We start from the raw sequence: 26,959 nt of genomic DNA on the forward strand, positions 1-26,959 counted from the left end.
GGAAAATCATGAACATCTTGACTTCATTGCTCATATCCAGGCAAATAGGTAATAAAACACATGTCTTGGTGATTTTATGATTCTAAGTTATTTTCAGTTCATTGATTTTGTACATTCCTAGATTATATACTGTCAATTTTGCTGACCAGGTAAGTAGAAACATATCCCTTCACAGTATTTATTAAAATTTCAGCTTATTTAAAGTATTTATTTGTCTTCCTATTTACTGTTGGCCTCCCTTACTGAAATGTAATCTCTCTGAACACGGGGCTTTTGGCTGTCTTCTTTATGGCTCTATCTTCAGGGCCTACCTCTTGTACCTGTTAAGTGTTTGATAAAGATTGTTGGATGAATGAATGAGTGACCCTGTAAACGAGTTCATGTTGGGGTGACCCTCACTAAGCATTCTTTAATCATCTATAAGTACATAAATTCTGGGGAGGATGCAAAGATATTTTCATTTGGCCTTTCCTCTTTAGGACCACTTGCCACTATTGGAGGGTCACACATCCTGCTGCAGCCCTCTCCAACCTTCCATCTTCCTTCATTCGTTGACTCGGGAATATAATACATTTCCACCATATTGAATAATAATGTTAACTTTAGGCTTTAATGAAATAAATCTTAAAGAATCAAAACACTTAAACAAACATATATTGAGTGTCTGCTATGTGTTAGACTTTCTTTTCACACTTCCAACATAGCTGTAAGGGAGGCAGACATTCCCTACCTTCTACTCTTCCATGTCTGAGGATGTAGGCTTCTCCCAGATTATCTCTCAGAAAGAATTCTTCCTGTGATCCTAAGTAGCTTCAATATACATGGCTATCCTCTGGAGCTTGATTGACTCAGAAAGTTTTCACTGCTAAAATCTTAAATCTCAAAATACAACCTCATAAATTTTCAGCTTTCATTCTCTCTTACCGAGTTCACTAAGACATTGAGACCATTGGTTATCAGACCACTTTCTGTTTAACTTACTTCCTCCCTACCTCAGACACGATAATACAGCTTTTCAACCACTTTTCTGTCAACACCCTCAACTTGTATCTTCAATTTCACAACTCTGGGTCAATCAGTCTAGCTCCCTAGCTTTTTCATTTTCAACAGCCAGTTTACTGACCATCATAGGAGAACCAATAAAAGTATGAAGACTAGTAACACATGGAATTTTGAGGTTTCTGATTCCTTCATTCAACAGTATTTCTTGTTTACAGGATTTGTGCCTAGATTAGATGTGGAACATGAAAGAAAAAGAATGTCAGGACTGGAAAACACCACAACCTGAAGGTCTTCAGATAGTCTCATTGTTAGAATGGAAAGGAACAATCTCCTCACCTTCCAAACTCTCCACCTACAGCTTTTATTTATGAGCCAAGTCTGGTTTCACTCTCTCCTGACTCAGGAGAACAAATACATAATTACCATTCTTCCAACCAAAATTAGTATTTCTATCTTTACTCTAGATTCTATCCAATCTCCTGCAAGAGCTTGTGCTACAAATTTCCCCCATTTTGTGAGTTCCAGTGTTCCTTCTCCATTGGCTCTTCTCCCTCAACATCTAAAATGGTTGAGCTTCATTTATTTTAATTTTTTTTCCTTTTGACTTTGAAAATTCTTCCTTTGTACTTCCCTTCCTTTCATAGTCCATTGCATTGAAAGTAATTACTCTGGTTATTTCCCCTTTTATGTTATCATACTTCAGTCCTCAAAACTACTATACATTATGATTCCTACTCCTACCACATTCCACTGCAGAACTTTCTAATGTTGCCAGTGATCCCTGCACTTTCTAGTCTAATAGATCATTTTCAGTTCTTATCTTATTTGATCTTCCCTTATCATCTTTTTTTTCTTAAAATATTCTTCCCTGCTGATTTTCCAAAATACTAGTTGCTCTTGATTTTCATTAAATCCTTATGGTTTCTCCAAGAAGATCATTGTCAACTTAAGGAATTACATCTACTCTACCTTCCTCTTAAAACGTTGGTCTGGCTGAGGACTCTATACTCTCTCACTTTTTCACTGCTTTTACACTAACTAGATAATCTTATTTATCTTCTCATTAACCTTTTCTATTTTACTGGCCTATCTTTATGTTTGACTGCCTCAAAAAAAGTTTCTTCTGGATGTTTTGTAGACATCTCAAACTCAGTATATTTAAAATTGACCTTATTCTTCATTGACAATGATAATATTGTCTTTCTTCCCTAATGCTTTCCATATTGTGATGGTGGTAAAACACATCCAAGCAAGAAAGAGCATGGGTATCCTTGACTTCCTTTTCATTCATCTAACGCATTCAGCTATTTGCCAGGTCCTGCTGAGGTTTTACAAGCTGAGTTGCTTTTAAAAATACCTTTTGTCTGCGTTTTCACTGTCTTCACCATTGTTATCTGTATTTCAATGGTTCTCATAATTTTTCTCACAGCCATAGTGATTCTCTAATAGGTTTCTCCAGTTCCAGTGCAGCTTTCGTTTCCAGTATGAACTTCCTAGGACTGGTAGGGTAAACTTTCAGCACAAGATAATAGTGGAAAGAATATAGTCTTTGGTGTCAGACAGACAAGAGAAAGATGTATGTTTTCCGTATCACTCAAAATCCTCCAAAACCTTGCTTCTACATACCTAGTGGGACTCTTTCTAACTCCCCCCACCATATGTATCCCCTCTTACTTAATTTAGTCTTTATCTAAACCTAATTAGTTCATACATGTCCCCATGCCGCTGAATGTATTCATCTCCCTGTGTTGAAGGATTCTCCATGAACCTTACATACTTCTAAAAGTCATAATTTCAACCTTTCCCAGTTCTGAGGGAATAAAATATATATCCTTTCTTTGTTGCTATTGCACCCAATTATTCTCTCGGTTATGGTATTACCCCAGATATTTGCCTCTGCTGTTGGATGGTGTGATTCTTGGGAACAGTTTTTATCTTACAGTAGCAGATTCATGGAACATAGTGGGGGACTCAATATTTATTGAATGAATAGATACATGACTGCTTATCCAATGTACTTCACAAAAAATGATATTTACATAGAAAAAGTAATAATTTTTATCTGGAATTACTTAATTTCATTTGACATGATCTCAAATTTTTAAGTATCCTATTTTTGCTGCTTTGAGTTCTAACAAAAACATAGTAGATAAAATAATTGTCATGTAACATTTTGAAGGGAAACATATGGAGGCATTTCCTTTACCATGAAAATTTGGGTGAAATATATTCGTATTAGAAAATGACACCTTAATCTAAAAGAATACACATAGAAGCAATTATGTTAGTTAGAGATTTAGAATAATAAAACTGAAATATTGAATCAAAATCCATCTTACGAATTTGAATTGAGTTCACCAACCAGTTAAAATAAGCTTAATCAGGCTTGACATTTCATTTTCTTATTGTCTTGTCATATTTTCCCCCAAATTAAATTGATATACAAAGTAGTATTTTCTCATTTTCTAAAAACTCAAGTAAAAATAGAGTCATAGTTCAAACTATTCTCTTCAGTCATTCAGTCACTTATGCCAGGGTTTAATCTTTTACCTGTGTTGCACACAAAAAAATAAATAAAGATTTGCCTACATTATGTTGTATCACACTGTATAATCATTACTGGGTATGAATTTGTTTGACTCAATACAACATTCTTCATGTCAATTATAAGGTTGCAAAGTACTCCATTATATGTTACTCCAGTCCTGCTTAGAATAAAGTGGAACATTTTTATAGAGTGCTTTCAGGGAAATTTGTTGCTTTTCTTCAAGAAATTGACCTTCTGCTCTCTCCCAAACTGCCATTCTGCAGTCTTTTTATATACCTATTTTCTTTTTTAATGTGAAATACAGATGGAACTGAAGAGTGGAATATTGAGCTTCCGGTTAAATACCAGTCTTTCCTTCACACAAGTGGATCTAAGGCTCGGGCTATCCTATTGTGATGGAAAATGGAATAAAGTGATTATTAAAAAGAAAGGTTCCATCATATCAGCAAGCATGAATGAACTGACAGAACATGTGTCACAGTCCAGAGCCCAGCCATTGATGGTAAACTCCCCCGTCTATGTGGGAGGAACGCCACAGGAGCTGCAGGACTCTTATAAAGACCTGAATTTGGAACAAGGTAAAGTCCATCTGGAGAAATCCCCTAATAAATACAGCTCTGGTCCTACCAGGTTTTAGTGGTTTTGTGTTTTAAGATACAGCAACAGAGTTAGTTTGGAAGCAATACCTACCTACCCCTTTTCGGAAGCTCTAAAAAAAATCAGAATGTTTCTTCAAATAGTTCGGTATATTGCCCTTAAGACTGTGCCCTCACGCTTACTTATAATCAATATACTTATTTTAACTTGTCTTCAGCAAATATAATTGTAATTTATGTATATATTTTTCCTCATGTGTTTTCTAGTTCTTCCAGATACTGATCATTATCTGTATTCACAGATGAAAAACATAAATTAGGTTGGTGTGCACAACTAAGAAAAATGGCATTAAATTCACTGGGATTTTTTTCTGATATAACTGCTAATTGTCTCTGCATTTCCATGGAGCTATCCTATAGCAAAGCACATGAAAGGGTGGGTTTAGTTGACTTTTAAATATACTGGTGAAAAATCTATATTTCATTTATTATTAATAACCACAAATGAAATAAAAAGTGCATGAGTGCATGACTTATAACTAAAGCAAGCATTCAACTCATATAATAAATTTGAACATAATCAGAGAAATTATTAATTCAAAAAGGCTAACAGTAGCTGAATGTATGCTGTGTGCAGAATTCATTATTCTGAAAGGTTTGCATGAGAATAAGTGGGTCAGCTCTTCATAACAAGCCCCTGTGTTCACTATTATTATTTAAATCCCCATCTTACAGATGAGGAAACTGAAGAGCAAAGTAACCTGCCCAAGGTCACATGGCCAATAAGCAGATAGCAAGCCTTTCTGTCTCAGGCAACCTGGTATCAAAATCCACTCTCCTTATTATAAGCAAGTGTTTTCTTTTATGGGCATTGGCCAGTGTGCCTTTTCTACAAATTGGGGAAAGCACAGAAACTTTAGTTTCTGAAAGTTAGTTTGTGACTAAGCATGCTCCCATGTAGAAAATGTTCTCTACATATTTCAAAATCTATGTACCGCGAATGGTTAAAATTTCCATGAAGCAGTCTTTGCCTATTTGGTAAGTACATAAAGATTTAAATGCCTTTGAATAGAAAATATATGGCAAGCTCTAAGGAGACTTTTAGAAGGGTCCTAGTAAGGAGTTAATGAATATCTGGGGTGTAAGACAGTAATGACATTTTCAAGGCACTTAAGATGTAACAGCAGCTAAAAATATTACATTCATATAAGGGCTTCTCCGGGTTTTCAGGTTTCTGAGGTTAGAAAGAACCTGAAAACCCTTTGTATGAGCAAGATTACTTGATCCTACTTACATCTAGGAAAAAAATCCCCTGCAAATGTGCAATTATACTTTGGAAAGTACACAAAAACCCATTACTATGATGGGCATAGAGCCTTGGCTTTAGCCAAATTTTAACTGTAATTATAAGATGATCATGATAGAAGTTCAACACATCAACATAAACCCAATGAGGATAATTCATTCTGCCCTATGACTAAGTCTATGATACTGAAAGGTATTTTATTTATGGGTAATACTAAATTTTTATCATTATGGTATCATACATATCAGTGGTCCTCAAGCCACTGTTAAAATATTGAAGTATAGTTTCGGGAACATAGTAAGAACTCAATAAAATGAGCTGTCATTATTATTACTATTCAAGATACGTTAGAATCTCCTGGGAAGGTTATTAAAAATGCAGATTTTAGACCTTATTCCTTAAGATTCTGACTCCGATGGTTTGAATGATACTAATCTGTATAGGTAACTTCACGTTTTATACAGTGATCAGGAGAATAGTCACCATATGGGGCTGCTGCCTGTATGTAGTAATATGCAATTAAAATTAGCCATGTTCATGTATTGTATTTTTTTTTTCAATCCGCTCTCAAATGGTCTTAAAAATGTTCTGTGCTTCTTAATTAGCACCTTTTTTCAGAGGCTTTACTTTGTGGTCATATTAGTGCTATCTTTTTCACAGCCATTAATGTTGTCATCTTCCTTTGAATCAAATGCAAATTAGCTTTCCTCTGTAGTTTGGAAATGCTGGGCAACCTAATTTGCTGAAGATGTGTCACCTCAGATCGTAGGCATTTACCTTAGAACTACCACTTGAGACTATCACTTACCTGCAGGTTGGGGGCGATGGGGCTGTGGCTCATGGGATCACAGATTATGCTCTGATCCAAGCCCTGTGGGGAGAAGGCAGGAGTATGGGCTGGAAGCCAGCCTTCCTACCAGCCAGTGCCCCCATGTTGGGCTGCCTCCACCAGAAGGGCTACTGTCTTTCTGATTTGTCAACTTAGAATTCTGGGCCACCTTTTATTTATTCAGAGGCCTGGGGTTGGGGAGTCATTTTTGATTCTCAAAAGCAAGCAAAGGAGGCATCTCCATTTTCCCCACAGATAGGCCCTTTCCCCTCTTCCTATCCTAATGCCCCATTCAAATTTTGAAGGTAATTGAAGAGTATTTCTGGTGGAAATCATTCTGGTGGTGCAGAGTTGGAAGAATGGTGACTTGACTGGACAAAACTCTCTGTCTGCTTTAAGATAGCACAGTGAGGACCACACACTAGAGCTCAGGATTCTTCACCTCCAAGGCCTGAGGCCGGAGTACCACTTCCTAAGGAGGAATACTATTTAGAAACCTTATCCGATGACTCTCTGGACCTTTTTATCTCCAGAATGAAGGGAGACTACTTCTGTGGCCTTTCCCAAATTTAAAATTCCATCCCGTGAATTAATTTTTAAGACATTTCTTTTTTTATTTTTAATTCTTAAAATTGCAGTGAAATATACATAAAATTTACCATCTTAACTGTTAAGTGCAGTTCAGTGGCATTAAGTATATTTACATTGCTGTGCAATCATCACCACCTTCCATCTCCGGAACCCTTTCCATCTTGCAAAGCTGAAGCTCTGTGCCCTTTAAACAATAATGGAACTTTTCTTATAACAGCACTCAGGTGTTTGCCCAAGCTACATTTCCACTGTTTGCATTTTGTTGTTAGGGAAAGTGGGGTACAGAGAAGTTAGGTAACTGAACTCCAAGCCATTGGAAAATTACTGCTGGAAAAGAAATCAGAATTCTTAACTTCTGAATTTTCAAGCAGATGCTTTTATATTGAGCTTCATTGCTTTTATTTCAACTCAGCCAACTTATTGAGTGTCTACTGTGTGTTCAAGATAGACGAGCAGTATTGATCAGTCGGGCCTGAAGGAACATGAATACTAGCAAAGATACTTTAAAAGGAACTAGGCTGCAACTTAATGTGTTAGAAGACATAATAAAATATCATATAAATGCTGAAGAGAACAATATGGTCATTGTTACTATTAGCTTATTTTACTGTTAGGCGTTGCATTATGTTTTATTTTCTCTTCCTGCTGATGTGCTTTAATCTTGAAAAGAGCGAAGCATGTGTTTGGGGCCTTTCAAACTTGACAGTATTTTGTTCAGAAAGAGCGTGTGTGTGCACTATCTCAAACTCAGTCTGTCTCTTCTTTGACAATTTTGTGCAGTGTTCTGGGCAGAGTGCTGCCAACCCTCATTGAGCTGATCTCTGTTTACACAAAATAGCTTGTAATTCAGAGCCACGGCTACTTCCTGGCTGACTGGATGCCCTCTGGCCCTCTAACAAAAGAGCAGTGCATACTCCTCATCCATTTCTTCCACATTCCCTGGTAAACTTCCCAGAACTCCACTGCACTGTGGTCGTTCTAAAGTCAACTGGGTAGAATACACATTCCGAGAAACCTCCGGGTGTTGCCATTGCCAGAGCTGAATTTGCTCCCTGTCATGCTACTGTGAACATAAAACTGGGGACCATTGTGTAGAGTCAAAATTATGGAACTCAGTGAAAATGGGGGCACACAGTAATAGCTCATCTGTATGCTGATTTAACTGGGACTTAGTTCTATAACTCTGAAATGATTCTAACCGAGTTCATGTCACTACCTCAGGATTCCAGTCTATTTTGAAACTACATTCTCCCTCCTGCTATCTTGCACAATAATCCTCAAAGGGTGTTTTTCCCTCAGTGAGCTTGTTGAATAATTGTGCTCCTTCAAATCTTATTTTTAGCACTGAAACAATGACTTATATAGGTGACTGAATTTTCTAGAATTGAGGGACATGTGGCTACCCCTCTACCATAAGGTCTAATTGCTTACATTTTGTTTCATAAGAATAAACAGAATGAGAAAATGTGGGCCCAAAGAAGTATAATAAATACTTTCAATTGCATATAATCCAGCTGAATTATAATGATCACCTTAAATATTTTTTCAAGATAACATAAATCTGATACCTCCTCATGAAAACAGCCTGGTAAAAAGCAGAAGGAGGCATGAAGGATTTCCCAAACGAGACTCAAAAGTTTAAAGACTGTCTCCACAGCAACCCCCACACCTCATCAAAACGTAGTACTGCCAAGGACAGAAATGATTGGTAATTAACGACTCAAGCCTTTTATGTGATATTAATCCCTTACTATTTGCTAGGTTTCGGTGGTTGCATGAAGGATGTTAAATTTGCACGGGGTGCTGTCGGTAACTTGGCATCTGTGTCCAGCAGTGCTGTCAGAGTCAATCTGGATGGATGCCTATCAACTGACAGCGTTGTTAACTGCAGGGGAAATGACTTCATCCTGGTTTACCAGGGAAAGGAACGGAGTGTTTACGAAAGTGGTCTGCAGCCTTTTACAGGTACTGTGGGCGTGCTCTAAATTAAATGTTACATGTCTCCCACTTGTCGCCTCTTCCCTCCCTGCCAGCCCACTGCTAGTCTATATGAGGAATATTTTAATCTTGCTGCTTCTTATTTCCATTTAAGAATACCTGTATCGAGTGATTGCCTCACATGAAGGAGGTTCTGTGTACAGTGATTGGAGCCGGGGCCGTTCAACAGGAGCAGGTAAATAGTATTTCTCTTAAAATGGCTATGTGCACACGCATGCACATGTTTGTGCATACATGTCTGTACATGTAAGAAAAAGAAAAGACTGTATTACCCTGAAGCAAGTAGTGGGTTTGTAATCTTAGGACAGAGCATGCGTTGGTTTGCGAATATCAGTGGCTAAAATGCTGAGGAGGTCGGTGTTTTGATTCCTCAATTATTTAGTAAGTGGTCACTCAGGCTTGATTCTTTCCTCTTCAAATGCAGAAGGAAGGAGGTTCAAGTTGTCTTAAGGATTTGATAGGCCTGTAATGTATCTAAGGACAGGAAACTTTTATAGACTGCATAGAACCCAAGAAGCTAAAGTCAGAATTGATTGCCTTTGGGCAGGGCGGCACCCTCTTGCCTCTCTGCCACAGAGGGGACATTGGAAACCTGTACCCTGGTTGGAAGCAGATGTGTCTTTTATCACATCATGGCAGATGTTTGCCATGGTGGTGACTATTAGGCTCTTCGAATGACTCTCCCAGGATAGAAATTGCTGATTGGTCTACATTTCTTGAGTTGAAGGGAAAAAGCACCAGGAGATAGAATATATTAGACTGAATCTCAGACAACCGATTTATAAATGCTCTGGACTTTTCACAGTGACCACAGCATCTTTTCACGTGATACCATCACAAGAAGACATTCATCATGAAAAATTTTGTGAATCAGTAGCTTTTTACCATTTGGGGTCAAATGGTCAGCGAGTCAAATACATTTCATAAGACTGCCATGTATGTCTCTTGAAGGAAGTTCACCCATAACAAGTCAGAGTTTGTCTAAAGGTGTGTTTTTCACCCAAGATATTCTCTCATTATTAACCAGGGGCTACCAACACAGACAACTTTTGAGACATCTTCTTGATGTAAGATAAATAAATACTGAGATGGGCTACTAAGAATAATTTTCAAAGCTCTTTGCCTATAGATTTTCCAGAAGAGGACAACCTGACACTTTTCCAGGATGATTTAAATGGTCATCTATTTATAGGCAAGACAATGAGCCGAAAGATCTCTTAAAATCCTTTTCAACTTCAGAGCTTAGAGAAAACTGTGATATAAAATATTCATTTGTTACTGGCATATCCTCTGCCCCTATTTAGCCTCCTCTACTTTATTAACAAATACACTCTAAAGCCTGCTTTCAGTCTCAGTCAGCAACGTAAATAGGTGTCTAGAAAGTGCATTGCTTATGTAGCTTAATAGGCCCCATTTTGAGTATCACCGAGAAAGTATGCAAATAGAGCTCTGAATTTATAGCAATGATCTGACCACAAACTCTTATGCCATAAATTCATATTTACAATCTGACCACAACACTGAGCAGCTACATGCTCCCAAGGGTTGGAGAATAATTGCGCTATTTAATTATTTTTGAGTCAGTTTTGCTCTGTCCCTTATGAGAAGGCCATCTGTTAGACGGCACTGTACTTCGCCCGGTACCACATTTCAGAACTAATAAAATCAACATCACTCCTGTTGTCCCTTTGTTTGCATCTTGATTGTGTGGCCTGTGGGTTTTCCGTAGGTACCCATGGTGTTTTAACAGCACAGACAGTGGTTCTCCGCCTCTGTGCTTCTCCCCACCCTCTATGTTCACATTGTTTCCCTTGAAGCTGCCCTATTTTATTGGTCTGAACAGTAAAGTCAGAGAAGGAGGATATTTGATGTGGGAAAACCAGAGTGATCCTCCATCGACGGGGCTCAGGAGTCCGCGGGCAGAGAGAGCCAGCCTCTCATCCATCATCCTGCCATGGAGTTTCTTGGGTTTTTATCAGTGTTCCCAGAGCAGTCGGCTGTGATGAAGTTGTTACTGATCAGAACTGTAGAAATCTCTAATAAATAGTTAAAGGTTATGGATTTTTAAAATTAGGGGACTCGGCTTGTGAGTGAGGTTTTGCAGCTCCTTCCAACTTCCTCATTTTGTGTTATTGTTTCTGAGATACTCTGAAGGAAATAGCTCTGAAAGTGATTTTGTGTAATCTCAAGGGCGCCTGTTCCTCTACCCCCAAAAATGCAATTAGGAATGTATCCTGTATATCATATCTGGTAGAACTTTGCTTTTTCAAAATTAATTTGAAAAACAATTGAATTTGGAAAATTAGATCAGACGTTCAAGTGCAAGACAATCACATTTGTGATATTTTTTGGCTAATACACCAAAGATATAAAAGTGTCAAACCACTATGTATAATAACAGTCTAATTATCTTGCTTCAAAGGGGTACATCATTATATTGTTTGAACCTGTTATCTGCCTACCAGCCACCTCCTTCTTTATGAGTGATGTTTAAAACATGTCTGGTACATTAAATGTTTTTGGAAAACCTGGACTAGACTTGAAAGAACGTTATGTCAATGGAGTTTTGATGGTTTTGAAATATCGCTTAAACTGAATGGCTCAAGATGTGCAGTCATATTAAATCAATGCTGAAAAGTTACAACTCTAATAAATTGTATTTATGCTAATGGTTGAATCTGATTTACTGTGGCCATTAAAAGTGAAGAATTGGGGCAATAGTCTTCTGAGAACGGCCATTTTCCCTGTTTTCTCCTTTTATTCTTTCACAGCTCCACAAAGTGTGCCAACTCCCTCAAGAGTCCGCAGCATAAATGGATATAGCATGGAGGTGACCTGGGATGAACCTGTGGTGGTGAGAGGTGTAATTGAGAAGTACATTCTGCGGGCCTACAGTGAGGATGCCCCCCATTCACCGCGCATGCCCTCTGTCAGTTCTGAGCTTGTCAATACTAGCACGCTCACAGGTAAAGGTGCTTCCTTAGGAAGTAGATTTTATTAATATTCTGTTTTGACTTTAAATAAAAACATTCTTCAAGGGCTCCCCCCCCAAAATGGGCTATTCATATATTTTGCCCGATTAAAAACAGCAAGAACCATCTAATGAGATGGAAGCTTATATCTACCTAAGATGAAGAGGATAATTCTATAATGTTAATGGGCTCTTATGGATAGCTTCCTCACAAGGTTGATACCTTCTCCTCCCCAAAAGATAAGGTCACAGGTGACTCTAGCCCTTAAACACTCCACACGCCTCCTGTAGGGGTCCTATATATACTTACAGGACCAGCTTACCTATTTCACCATGCAAAAATGTACTCTTTGGGACTAGCCCAAGTTCAGAGCACCATTATTTATTGGAAAATTGTTGATTAAACCTAATTATGTCAAGGTAGAGGAGTATGAGAGCACCAGCAGTTTGACTGGCAAACCAGTGAATCAATTTCTCACAGGGCACCATGCCAGCCATGCAGAACGACTGCAGGGCACCGTGCTCCTACATCGCACGCGTGCCCGTAGTCAAATGCATGCGTGTGTAATAAGGCAGCAGTTTTCAGCTTCGTGAAATGTTAAAGCACATTTAAATGGAAAGCCAGATTTAAGCTTTTGACCAAAAAAAAAAAGTAAAATGCATCAACAAATTTGATAGAAAAAAAATTTTCCTCTGTCAAAGAATTTTATAACTTGAAAAATTATATGGATTATAGAGTAGCTTTTATTATCTTTCAATATCTATTGGTCAACCCCATCTAGCCTTTACTTCCTTCTTTAGATCCCTTAGAAACTACCACACAAATCTAAAACCAATTGAACAAAATTTCACATCTTCCAGTTCCTTCTTCCCTATTTTACCCACCTTATGAAACCCAACCCGATGAAGCCCATGGTTTGCCTTTGCCCAGGCTGCACATTAAAGCTACGTGGGCTGGAAAAACAACAACGACAACAACAACAACAACAACAACAAAAAACGAGAAGTTTGTCACTACAATTTCTCAGTCCTCATTTTCAAATGGGCACTCAGTAATGACGTCAACCCTACCACATTTCTATAATAAGCTCCTTCTCCTATCCTCCTCATTCAATATTTTAGATTTTTCGAAACCATCTAAATGCTAACCTCTCCTCTTCCAACTCAGCTGATGGTCTTATGTATTAGATCTTCCTAGACACCCGAGAAGAAACAGAATCTATCCTATAGGATTTCTGTTACTCTTACTAGCAAATATATATATTAATCACATTTTCTGAGCGATAGGGTTGTTATTAGGGGTTAAATGCTTTAATGTTTGCTAAAACATTTAAAATTCTTTTTGGTACATTATAAGCATTTGCCATCATTATTATCTTTATTTTTTACTTTTCTCTTTACTTTTCCTTCTTGTTTATACAAGGCTTTCCTTATCCTATAAAAAATAAAATCATCAAAAGTCCTTTGGACCCCAACTCTTCCTGCTTTTTCAGAGATGTGACTGGTAGCTCTTCTCTCCCTCCCAATCATATTTTAACCTCTCTCCACAATCGTGATTCACAAGCTGTGGCCCCAGGACCAGCATCAACAGTATCACCTGAGACCCTGTTACTAATGCAAATTCTCCAGCCCACCCACACGTGCTGAATCAGCAACTCTGGAGGCAGAGCTCAGCAATCCTTGTTTTAATAAGCCCTCCTCATCTGATACTGAAGCATGACAAAGCTGGAGAACCATTGCCCAGATGGATTCTTCCCAGGATCATTCAAACTCGATCAGCTCCCATTGTTAAATGTAAACAGACTTAAGCCAATTATTAAAAACCTTCCCTTATCTAAATTCCTTTCCAACTATGGCTCCCTCTCTCCTCTTTCAAACTTGCTTCTAGCAAGAAGTATTAGTGGATGTTGTCCCCATTTCTTCACTTTATGGGGCTTCTGCACACTTGCCTTGCTAAGGACACCAACAAATTCCATATTTACCTTTCTAAAGAACACTTTGCAATCCTGGTCTGGACTGCTCAACAACATTATACATAGTAGATTTCTCACCATTTCTTGAAGTATTTCTTTGCTTCGATGACTCTTCTGTTTACCTCCCAGTTCTCAGCCCCTTTATTCGGTGTCCTTTCCTTACTCCTTTTGAAACTCAACTCTACATTTTGGAGAACCTCAGCGTTTAGACTTGGAATCTTTCACTCTCTTTCTGTTTTTCTACAGTCCTGTTCCAGGAACTTCATCAATTCCCACAGCATCAAATACCATAAAGATGGTACTGACTCCTCAGTCCACATCCCACCTAGATCTCCAAATGTGTGTGTTCAACAGGCATTTGGAAAGATGGACATTTCTAACAGATGCCTCATAATCTCTGAAATGACCATATCCAAACCTGAGCTCCTACTCTTCCTACAAAACCCAGTATCAATAGTCACCTCCAGACGCCCAGTTAATCAAGCTTGAGAATTTTTCTCAACTTTTCATGTTCTCTTCTTGCCTCTTATCCATGTTTTTTGACCGATTTTCCAAACTATGTGTTAAATTCATCTATCTCTCCCCTAATCTACTGTCTAAGCCAAACCACTACAATCTCTTACCTGGACAACTGCGATCCTATCCTTTCCCACTAACCCCGCCCACCGTAAGGCCACCCCACAAAGCAACCAGACATCATGTCTCTCTCCTCAGAATCCCTCAGTGGTTTTCCACTACTTCACTCCAAATCTCATTTTGTCTCAGTCTCTCCTCATTTTCTGGGCTTCCAACTTTTGCTTTTATAATTAATATGACTTTTTTTAAGGTCCATATGTAAATCTTTGAAGGAATTCCTGACAGTAATGGTAACATAGATATCTCAAAATGGAACAACTGGGTCAAAGGCTCTTAAGACATTATACATTCTTGCATGTTGAAGTCAAGCAGACATTGATACAAACTCGGCTACCTAACCTCCCTGAACTTTAGGGAAGTTACGTGTCCTTCTGGACCTTTCTTTAATGTCTTAACGTATGAAATGAGAGAATAATATTTACCTTGGAAGAATATTAAAAATATTAAGTATTATGATATTCTAGCTATAATGTTTTCTAGCTATGTAAACTTGTACAAATCAGTTAATACCTGTGTGCTTCTGATTCCCTATAAATCAATGGGAATGAAATAACTACCTACTTTATAGAATAGCTGTCAGGATCAAATGAATCTATATATATGTAAAGCACACAGAACAGCACTTCTTGACACATGGGTTACACTGTATAAGTATTAACTATCAGATATTTTTAAAGTGGGTAGCACAATGCTTAACATACAATAATTTCTTAACAAAGGATAGTTATTTGTATACTGCCAAATATATGCCAGAAAGGCTGTACAAAATATACTTACATGAGTAAGCACAGTGCAAGAGTGTACATTTCATTTGATCCTAGTTGAACAAGTATTTTTAGAGTTTAAAAAAAACTTTGCAGTTTTTCAAAATATTTCAGAATATGGTTTTAATTTGGTTTATTTGATTACTAGAGACATTAAGTATTTTCAGTGTTTACTGGTCATTTGTACTTCTTTTATGACATTCCTAGAAAGTTTCATTGTCAATTTTTCTATTGGAAGACTCACAGTTTCCTATTGATTTAAAATACCTCTTTACATATGAAGAATATTATACTTATGTTTGCCTTATGTGTTGCAACCCTCATCGTTGCTCATTTTTCTTTTATTTTTTATTTGCATTTTATTTAAAAAAATTTCTATAGTTAATATAATATTAAAAATTTTTTTGTTAATTTTCTATGGATAATTTGAAAAAAATCCATACTCTCCATTCAGGGTAGACTAATATTCATTTACATTAGATATGCCATATTGACAATATATAATGCATGTTTTCTGAATTAGTAATTCTAAATTTGAAGTAAAATCATATCAGAAACTGGGAACAGAGAGGTTTTACAAGTTATACCAGCCTCTCCTAAGATTCTGAATGATAGAGGAAAATAAGGCCCCCAGACTGAAAACCAGTACAATATATTATTGGATCTTGCTATAGGGCATGTCAATCATGTGAATGGTGTACAGAGAAAATAAAATTAGAGAACCACTGACCAATTATTATTTATTTTTATATACTCATTCTGTAAAAAACTAAGGAAAAAGTCTCAACTATCAATGCAATTTTGTTAATTTCTCTTCTGGAAACGTGCTTTTTCTTTGTCTTTTCCTTTTTCTTATTACTTTACATTCATTATTTATATTTTAATGTTCAAAGTCACGTTGTTTTAGTTATATCTCTATAAATAGAATCTAGTTTGATTTAGTTTTATATTTAACTTGAAATTGAATTGGGAGTTTAACTCATTCACATTTATTTTTGTAATTCATACAATTGCTCTTATTTCTGCCATCATATTTCATGCTTTCCAGTTTTGTTATTGTTTTTTAATACCTTTTAAAGCTATTCTTTTATTTTTTGTTCTTGCCTGTGTGGACTATGAATTCTTTAGCTCTTTTCTCTCAAAGGGTTTTAAAGGTGTATCTGCTGTTCACAATTATGAAGTAAACAGACAAGGATGTATGTAGGAAGTAATCTTAAAGATTATAGAGCATTTAACTGTAAAGAGAAAAGAATACCAGAAAGTGAGGTAGGGGTAAGGAAGTAGAGTCAGAGAGCTGGATTTGGTGGAGACGCGAGGGGTGTGGAAATTGGATAACGGCAGTTGTTTTGTCATTTGGTTGAGATAACAAGGTATTGAGAGAGGAATGTAAGTAAAGTAGATCACGACCAGTTTTGTGATTGATCTTAAATTAATCCCCCTTTAGCATATCTGAAGTGACTTTGGTGAGATTGTAATGTTTACTTTTGGTTGTTAAAGTGGTATTTCTTTGGCTGAGACAATGTCGGTGCTGGATGCACAGGTAATTGAGCTCTATTGGTTCACCTAAGATTCTTCACTGATTAAGTTATAGTAAAATGTGTTGGCATCTTTTCATATATTTCTTTCTGTTATATAGCAAGCTCTTTTATTCTTCAGACATGGGTCCTTCTTTGGCTTGGAAAGTTTGCTGTTGTATATGTGATTATTACTTCTGGTAAGAAATAGCAATTTTCAGGATTGTCTATTTCTGCTGTTTAGAACACAGCTTGCAGAGTCAGATCAATCTAGGGTCAAATTCCAGCTATATCACTTGTTAACTGTATGATCCCAGGCAGATTAAAAAACATATCCCCATATCAGAGTTTCCTCACCTATAAACTTTTATGTTATGGAATTGTTGTGCAGATAAAAAAATGAATTGCTTCTATAGAATATTTTGCTCAGAAACAGGCACATAGTGAATGTTCATCAAATTAATCCTTAGCTTTATATTCCTTGGTCTCTGAATTCTAGGTTATGACTTTGTAATTGTTTCCCTTTTCGTTTTCTGATTTTTCATTATTGATTCTGCTCTTTGAACCTTCTAAGGTGATTTTTAAATTTTTCTATCTCCATCTTTTCTATGATCTGCATTTGTTTCTCCTCTCATCCAGCTCACCTGGATTTCTGCCTGCCTCTCAGTATTCTCAGTTTTCATCCCTGTCATTTACCACTGGCCTTCCATCTCTGGCTTCACGGAGGACTCCAAGTTCTTTTAGATCTTATTAGTAATATGAAACTGAGGAGTTAAAAATTTTATAGGTTTCCTGAATTCAGTCTTCCCCAGAGCATAATAGTCTATACTTGGAGTTCTGTGCTTCCTTTTGAGTCACAGATATTCTTCCTGTTGGCTAAATTCACCCCCAGCTCCCACATCCACAGTTCACTGGCCCCATCCCTAAATTTACCTTCAGACTGAGTGTTTGTTCAGGAAGATTAAATCACTTTCAAATCACCTTACTAGGGACTTAGTTTCTGTTTACAAAAACCTTCACTGGGATTATGCCAGGTCAACTGAGGTAAAATTGCAGTAGCCTCATGGCAATATGTACATCTCAACACCTTTCTGCCCAGTATTTGGTGAAGGAGGCTGAGAACCTGTAGGCATTCTGCACCCAGCTGGGGGTTGGGTTTGCCCTGGGCTCTCCTTCCAGTAGTCCACTTGTTTTTGCCTCGTGTCCTTCTAGGTATGTCTAAATAATTGTTCATTTCATCGGTATTCTTGTAAGACTATGGTTCTCCACCACGGGTGCACACTGAGCTGCTTAGGAAGCTTTAAAAAAATACTGATGCCCAGGCTCCACCTGCAAAGATTCTGATTTTTTAGATTAGAATGCAGCCTGGGTATTGATACCTTTAATGTCTGCAGATAATTCTCTTGTACAGCTAGCATTGGGAAACACTGTGAAAGGCAGGAGTTTGGCACCATGATCAAGTCTCAGTTTTACCCAGAAATGCTTATGGCAACTTTCACCTCCCAACTGAAACTTAAAAATGTAGGACAAAAAAAGATAAATGTCTATATAAAAATGATAAAATATTAAAATTAAGTATATAAAATTAGCAAAGGAAAATCATAGGACAATCAAAATTAAGTGCCTGAGTATTGGGAAGAGGTGGGAAATTATGGTCACACAATATGCAGAAAGCAGAAGGGGAAAAAATGGGTATTAAGTAAGAGCACTGCAGGAATAGAATAGTGGGACAGGGTATTTACCATTCATGAATTTGGCTACCAAAGGATTGAATGAGATAAATTCCAGTAGCAGTGAAGAGTCCAAGGGTTAACAGCCCCACTCAGGAGCAAATGGGCCCCTTTGGGCTACAGGGTCTGGATTCTGTGCCCTCTGAAGGCCAGGGTTCAGAGCAGGGATTTCTTGAAAGTTCATTTCCTCAGCTGGAGCCTCAGGGTAGAAAGCCCTGCAGTGACCACTCCAGTGTATCTTTAGACTTGTTGCAAAGGGCTCCAATTAACTCTGGTAGCTTTTGCTGATTTTCCCTCCAGCCCTGTTAAGATGCGAAGTTGCTTCCCAGAGGGACAGTCCTGGCATTTCCCTTCAAACCAAGGGCTCCTCAGAAAATGACTTCACAATTTGATTTGAAATTATGTCAAGAATAAGTGGATTCAAGAATCTGCACATATACAATATTTTTTTCTTTTATTCCCCTTAAGGTATGAAACATATAAACATCTGCATAATTAGTACAGCATTTGGCATAGTGCTAGGGCTATAACTGATACACAAAAAATATTTTCTCAATTTCATTGTTGCACTGCATTGAGCTAAAGCCTAGGCGTTATATATTCCTTCTTCACAATAATAAATAATTATAATTAATGATATTTATTGTTCACTGTAGTTTTAGCAGAAGAACTGATCATAATCTTTTAGATTACCCAAATAAATCTAAATTTATGTAGAAAAATAAATGAAAGACACTTTAATTTATAATGCAACTAATATTACAGTTTTTACTAAAATTGGTTCAGTCCTCATATACAAGAGACTCTAATCTTCTACTTAAAGAAATTGGGTTACATGCTGAAGATCTGCCTCGGGGTTTTCTTTCTCTTCTGTAGCCTGATAGTAATAATGAGTGATTCTCAACTCTATTGGTCATAAAGGGATTCCTGGATTGCTTATAAAATACAGATTCTTGGGTCTCCCACACAAGAGTCTGTATATTTGAGCTAAGGTTTGTAAATCTGCATTTGACTGAGTGTTCCAGGTGATTCTCTTGAAGAAGGTCCATGGATCACACATTAAAGAACACAGGACAAGGAGAACGGTCACATAAGAAGGTATCATTCTTCACCGGCTGGGCTTGAACTTATCCCTGTTTGGTTTTCTCCTGGCCCTTGTTCCAACTGCACTACCTTTGCAGGCAAAATAATGCTAAGGGCAAGTGGAGGAATAGAGGCAGTTTTAGTAGGGTCTCTGACCCTTAAGGGAAGTGCTTCTGAAAGTCACCCAAGGAAAAGAAATGAGAATTACTAGAGATCTTGGTAAAATCCAGACTTTGATTCAATTGATATGGAGATGGGTGTGAGATTCTGCGTTTCTAACAAGGCCAACCCTAGCAGCCCGCACCCCATGTGTCCAGTAGAAAGTCAAGGAGCTCAATATTTATATAAGAAATAGGAAAACAAACAACAAGTTTGAAATTTCAGGATGCCCATTGGATTTGGTGAAAAAAGATCCCAGCGCGGTTTAGTGCGTGAAATATAATTGTAACCTTGTGGTAGAATCTCATCTGCCTGTATTTAAGTTATAAACATTTAACTACATGTGGGAAAAAAAAAACTTTCAAAATAATGTCACAGGCAAAGGATGCTATCTAATCCTGAAATTGCCAATATCTGTTATCTGAGCAGAATGTGCAAATCATTTTAGGATCCCAGTCATTGACAAAAAAGTAAAACTCATTGTTGGGGTGCCTACAAAAAGAATGGAGATACAAGAGCCCTAAAGAATCCTTGATTAATGAAAAGTTAGAGGCATACACGAAACCAAATGTACTATACTTTATGGACCATACAAGGGGATTTTAAAATGATTAGTTATTTTTGCCTTATGCCTGACTTTGGAACTTCACCCCAGCTATCAGTCCCTCAATAAGTGAGATACTACTCTTTCTGTGGTTGTGCATGTATGTGTATGTATATGTACACATATACATATATTATATATGTTATAGATAATATAAACTATTATTATTCTAATCTGAGAAATCTGCAGAGAAATGACTATAATAAAAACTTCAGGGCACCTGGGGGGCTCAGTTGGTTAAGCTTCTGCCTTTGGCTCAGGTCATAATCCCAGGGTTCTGGGATGGAGCCCAGGGGAGCCTGCTTCTCCCTCTGCCACTCCCCCTGCTTGTGCGCTCTCATGCGCTCTCTCTCTTTCTCTCTCTCTCTCTTCATTAAATAATTAAAATAAAGTCTTAAAAAACAAACTTCAATGTTTCTTTTTCTATTCAGTTGGGAATTCTTACTTCACAGTTGTTAAAACTGCCTATGGGTGCTCTTTGTGCAAGCATGTTATTTCTTCATTAGACAATAAGCTCCAGAAGTCAAGTATCATATTTTATGTTTATTTTAAGTCTTGTTCAGTACCTTGCTCAAGGTAGACAATCAATACACTTTTCTTAAGTGATGAAGAACTAGACAAATGAACAGATGTAGCTTTCTGCTACCACCTCTGTAGTTAATGAAATGTTAATATTGTTATATCCTGCTGAGTTGAGTATTGAACAAGTGGTTCTTACTAAAGTCTCACCAGTGCTATAGTTCTCTAATTTTAGGAAATAATGTACTGAATTATCACAAGTTAAACATATATTTGTAACTGAATATACATATTCCCAATGGAAAAAAAATGTTGGTAGGGTAAGTAGAATATAAAAATTAGTTCCCAAACTTATACCTCATAATGGAACTCAAGTGCTATAATTTGCAATTAAAAATAATGGAAACCTATATTGCTATAATGCTGATAATTACACAGAGCAGAAGATATTCATTTATTAGAAACAAAAGCATTATCTACTCTGTTCCAGGCTAGCACTAGAGCCTACCTTTACAACCTGCTTTTATTGTGTTTCTTTCCAAATAGTTTTTATTGTGGTAAAATACACATAACAAGCAATCTGCTTTTATACCATGAAAATATGGTCTCTAAAGTAGAATATTATATTTTTTAAAAATCAAAGTTTTATGGTGGAAAGATAATAGAGATGAGTTTTCCTTTATTTAATTTCACTGAAAGGATCCAAATAACAGTGACTTAGACAAGATTAAGTTTTTCTTTTTCCTGGTAATAGATGTTCAGTTAGTCAATGTAGGGATGGGATATTCACAGTGCCAGGGACCAATACATGTCCATCTTTTTGCTATGCCATCCTAGGGAGGGGACTACTGCCTCATGGTCCAAGATGGCTGCATGAGTTTCAGCCATCCAGTCTGGTTTCCATCCAGCAGGAAGCAAGGATGGTTGAGAAAGAACATGCACATTCACTTCAAAGACATACTTCAGAAGTCATTTCTCTATATACTTATGTGTGTACTAGGTATAGTCATGTAACAATGAACTAAACTCTTAATTTAAAAAGTCTGTGAACTAAGTTCATCATCCCATGGCTGTAGTTAGCTGCTGAGAAATGGTGTCCTTATTCAAAATGGCCACTTGTCCAGCTATTGTTGTATTGTACTATGAAAGAGAAGGAACATCTACCATAGGAGGGTCCTTCGTGGTCTCTGCCACAACAGGCAGACTTCAGAAGTAAATTTTAAAAAATTCATCTTGATGGTATTACTAAAAGATGAATTTTGAGGAAGTCTTTGCCATTTTTATTGTACCTCATAAATTAATATTCTACATTTGTAGTTTATTACAAACTATTTCTTTAAATGTAAAGCTTGGAAGAAATGGTCTGAAAAAAATTCACAAGACAAAAATATGACCTATGACATAAATAGTAAAAATAGAAATGATGTAATGTTCCTGCTTAGCTAATGTAGAAGAATTTCATTAGGTAATGCAGTGTTGATGAGTTAATAGCTTTGTCTAACTCTCCTGAATACATAATGTGCCTGAACTACTTGAATATTGTGAAATCTTCAGATAGACCTCTTTACAAGTTATTCATTTTCTTTTATGCAGTAAGGATCTGCAGTTCAGGGTGCAGATTTCTTTTTGGGAACATGTTGTACCGTGGTTAAAAATGATGGTGACATATAAATTTTGCTGCCTAGTGATAATCAACTAGGCACGTTTATAATACTATAGTAGTTGATAGAAATACTTCAAAGTTGCCAATCAAATTTGATAAAGAAAAAGAATAGTCGCCCCCAAATTTTCTGTTTTCTAACTTCTGACCATTTTATATGTGTATTGCATTTGGGACTAATCAAGAACTTTATATATGTGTGTGCATATAAATATATATCCATGTCCAATGTTGTACTCAAAAGCACACGCATGCACTGATACAGGATTTCTTATGAATCAGTTTTTATAAGGGAATATTATAGACATACATACTTGCTCATTGTGGGGGATAAGTATGCTATTTTCTGTTTAAACACAGTAGGATTTAGTAATAAATTTGAATCTTTTAACAAATTTTAAGGTGTAATTTTAAATAATTTGCTATAAAAAGTATGCTATTTTTTATAGTTACATTATTTCAACCCATCTCTTTTCTTCTTGTCGAATGAGGGTTTAGGTTGAACAGCAAGAACGATAATTTTGGAGACAGAAGATGCAGGTTCTAATCTCAGCTCTGCTGTTGGACTTGAGCAATACCTTCTACACTCTGCCTTACAGCAGCCCCACCTATACAAGGGATAATAGTATGGGAGGCCCTCTGCAGGGGACCTGGGACTCCCATCAATAAGGGATGGCTTTCATTTCTCTTTCTTTTCTTTTCCCACTGTCTCCTTGCCCCCCTCCCCACTTATTCGAGTCCAGTATTTTCTTGGAGAGTCCTAATGATTCCAGTGTCGGCCCCTGAGGTTAGATGAAGAGTTAACATGAGTGGATGGCTTCAAACCTAATGTAGAATTAGAATGAAAATGACAGAAACTATAGTTCTTACCACAAAAGCATTGATTAAAAATTTGAAGTTAGTTGTAAGCCTGCTGAGAGAATCTTAAATGGTTAACACTTTGAGGTCAATTAAAATCCCTGTTTAAACCATTCTCAAAAACTGGGATTAGACCCTATATTTTATAAAGAAAATAAAAGAATAAATTTTTTTTCCTATTTGTAAGCATCAAAATCTGTTTAGTTTTTTGATCCAAAGTATATGACTTTCTGTAATCCCGACTAGAAGTGTTAAACAAGATCAGAGAGACCCTTTGAAAAAATTAAATGCAAAAAATTAGTTCTCGAATTTTTAAAGGATAACCATAGGTTTAGGTAAGGGTGTTTACTCTTCCACCTTTTGGTTAAAATGAAAATTGACTTTCATTTTTTAAATATTAGAGATCCGTAGTCTCATTTAAAATATTACCGAAAAACGCAACAACAACAAATTGCCACCTTCCTAGGCTATTAAGAACCAGAGGAGAAGCATCCTGGGTGTGTTTCCAGATCTCTGTTAGACCATTAAATTTTCATCCATATTTAACAAATGTCATTATTCAGTTTCATGGGGTCACTGTGTCAAAATGTCTGTGTTAGAACTTTAATTTATTTTCAGAGGTTCCTTTAAGTGGGCAGAAAGCATGGCATGTTGGATTGATTTGCTCTCTTTAATCCATCCACTGGATTGGTTTGCAGCTAAAAACTTATTCTGGGATGTATACTTAAAACATTAGAATTTATCAGCACTGCAGCCGAATCCGACACCAGAAATGTCTCCCTCTCTTCTGCTTTCCTTCCTCTGGCTGGTTTTCTTTTAAAAGGTGGGTTCTTCCATTATGTCTCCAGGTAGCAGTAACAGCCCTGCCTGTGTGGTATCCCTTACCAGATGGCCCTCTTAATAAATGCCTTGCTCTTGCCCACCCTCACTTTCTTGATCCAAATGTGAAATGCCAGCAAATAAATAAGAGCATTGTACTCTGATGAGTTCTCTTGAGATGAAGAGACGCCCTGGGGAGAAGCAGCTAGAAACAGCTTCTCTGTTTGCTGGACTGCTCCTAATTACTGGTTAGTAGGTAGAAGACACTGTTTAGATAATAGAGAATTTAAAGAGAGAGAGAGAGGGAGGGAGGGAGAAAGGAAGGAAGGAAGACACAGAGAGTCAGGGAAAGAGGGAGTGTGCATATTATTTCAAATGCCTTTGCTAACACGAAAATACTCTTGGATGGTTCGAGTCCATTTGGAAATATTGTGCATGATCTTGTGAGGGGACCCCAGACTTTGGTCTCGGGGTACGCAGTTGCTGTGTGCAGATCTCACTGCCAGACTAAAAGTGCAACAGAAATGAGTGGGTAATGAGAGCAGAGCAGCCAGTTCTTTAATTGAATTAAAAGCTGGGTGACATCAATGCAGACACCTGTCCAATTACAGACAGGCCAAGGTGTTTACCATTGCTGTACAAGCGATTCGAAGATGACAGAAATCTTTCCGCCCACAGATTAACATAATGAAGGAGAACAGATTACAGTGGATGCCGGCCAAGCACCTAGGTTGGCAGCTGTGGGTGGGGTGGGGGAGGGAGGAGGAGTCTGCTCAAGTATGTAAATAGAAACGGGCTTCTTTTTTCTTCTCTGAAATGTGTTTGGCTTTAAAAAGGATGCCATTTTGCTTTCTGTCTCAGGCTCAGTTTCCAGGCAGCACATTTATACTTGTCTGCATTTAGTCAGAAGAGTTAATCATAAAATTTCAAAATTTCATAGCTGGCCCTTCTGTGGTCTTCCTGCCTCTCGGTGCCCAGAGTTCTCTTAGAGGCTCAAAAGCTTGCACAGCTGGTGTCAGCTCCAGAATGATTTTCTCTTAGGTAGTCGGGCTGCCTCCAATTACTAATATTTCTCTTTGGCTCCTTTGAAACTTGAGGCTAGAGCAAAGGAAAGAAGGTGTTGGAAATCTTCGTCATCGGTCAAAGGAAACAATGTCTGTTACTTTGCTGACTCCCTGGAAAGGGTAGAATGGGACTGGGGGGTCTCTTATAGTGAGGGAGACAGTAGTGTGGCACAAAGCAGATGGAAAAGTCTTCATTTTTTGGTCAGGTGTCAAGTGCCAACTTTGGTAAACCAGCGGGAGAGCTGCTGGAAAACAGGACAAGTAATGAAGGAAAAGGACATGTCCTTTGTGCTCAAGGAGTTCCCTAGATCATTTTGAGGGACTTTTAAATTTCAGGGTCCTCCAGGACAAGGCTCTTGCCCTCTGCTAGGTGGAAATCCTCAGAGCACAGAGTTGGGATCCATAGACACCGGGACTCTGAAACGTCCTACTGCGATGTGCTTTATTCCTGGAAATGAGGTCCCTGTCCCTCTTCCTTCAGCTTGGGCTTTCTGCACGCACCGAGGCCCACAGGACTGCAATTCAAAGGGAATATACTGACTTTACTTCAAACTCCCTTGGTGTGGCATGTCAGGATTTCTCAATGTGAAGCATTAATGCAAAATGCATTATCACTTAGCAGTGAGTGTTCTGCTGGTGCCAATGATTTTAATCTGGTTACCAACACTCCTGTGTTTCTCGGGATACTAACACTTTTAAGACATCAATAATGCTTACTTTATGCTTATTGAATGTTTTTTCAGCTCTTCCTCTTCCATTATCAAAAGGGACTGGCAGGTTTCCTGACATGGTTAGGACCATTTTCTGATTTCACGGAGTTTTGTGGCTGAAGGGGAATTTGAGAGGTCATTTGGCTGGCCTAGAGGTAGGGACAGTCTTAAATTCAAAGGGAAAAAAGGCTCCTCTGTGATGTCTCTCAAAGAAAGAGACTCATCTCCCAGCCGATCTTAACATTTCTCACTGTCAGGAGATACTTCTTTATTTTAAATACCCCAGGTGTCATAAAGGGAGATTACCCACTTTCTCTTATTGGGTTTTCTATGGACGCAGAATATATGTAGTATTTTTCTGCCTAGGATTCCTTTGAAAATATGTCCCACTATATATTTTTCAGTATTCTTTTTAATATAATACTAAAATGTATACTTTCAATGATTATCCTTTTTTTCCTCTGTCTTTAATTAAATCTAGATCTCCTTTCACACTGGACTAGGAAGACTGGATCTTATAAATGCCCTTATCCACTTGTCATATATGCAAGCATTCTGATTTATGTATTAATCTATGTATTACTATTATCATTAGGAAGCTTCAAGCTCTAATATTTTCTTAGATTAGAAACCTCATAGAGATCAGATATATTTTATAGCACCTTTCCCAGAAACATAGAGAAGAAGAAACGATAAATACTTTTTGATGATGATATACTATCATAGTAGTACTACTTTTTTTTTCTTTTTTTTCTGGAGAATGCATAATCTAAGAAAGACTCTGACACTTCAAATAAGGCCATTAGGTTGGTCACTCAATGATAGTCTATCTTAATTAGTAATGGAGAAAATATACTTACTCTCTTTCTTTGGTAACAGCAGAACTTCTTGTAACCATCAACTTTAATCCATCTTCATAAACTCTCCATACTGAGAAACAAGATGTAAACCATATGTCTCAGGCAATAGGATGACTTTGGTCTGAACCGGGTAAGATGACTTGGTTGACCAGCCCCCTCCCAACC

The 26,959-nt window shown here is 37.4% G+C and overlaps 1 protein-coding gene across 1 annotated transcript in view; it reads left to right on the forward strand.

Annotated features, from left to right (window-relative positions):
• The window catches only part of USH2A (usherin), a 716,035-nt gene that overhangs the window by 285,137 nt on the left and 403,939 nt on the right, over positions 1–26,959 (forward strand). The window contains exons 26-29 of the mRNA XM_028104725.2: positions 3,855–4,128; positions 8,634–8,837; positions 8,965–9,045; positions 11,642–11,836. Of these exons, the coding sequence (XP_027960526.2) occupies positions 3,855–4,128; positions 8,634–8,837; positions 8,965–9,045; positions 11,642–11,836 (754 nt within the window). The remainder of the gene's footprint in view (positions 1–3,854; positions 4,129–8,633; positions 8,838–8,964; positions 9,046–11,641; positions 11,837–26,959) is intronic.

The sequence above is a fragment of the Eumetopias jubatus genome, unplaced genomic scaffold (assembly GCF_037043125.1).
Source record: "Eumetopias jubatus isolate StellerSeaLion01/CBP00866 unplaced genomic scaffold, mEumJub1_p1.0 scaffold_12, whole genome shotgun sequence".
NCBI classification, from domain to species: domain Eukaryota; kingdom Metazoa; phylum Chordata; class Mammalia; order Carnivora; family Otariidae; genus Eumetopias; species Eumetopias jubatus.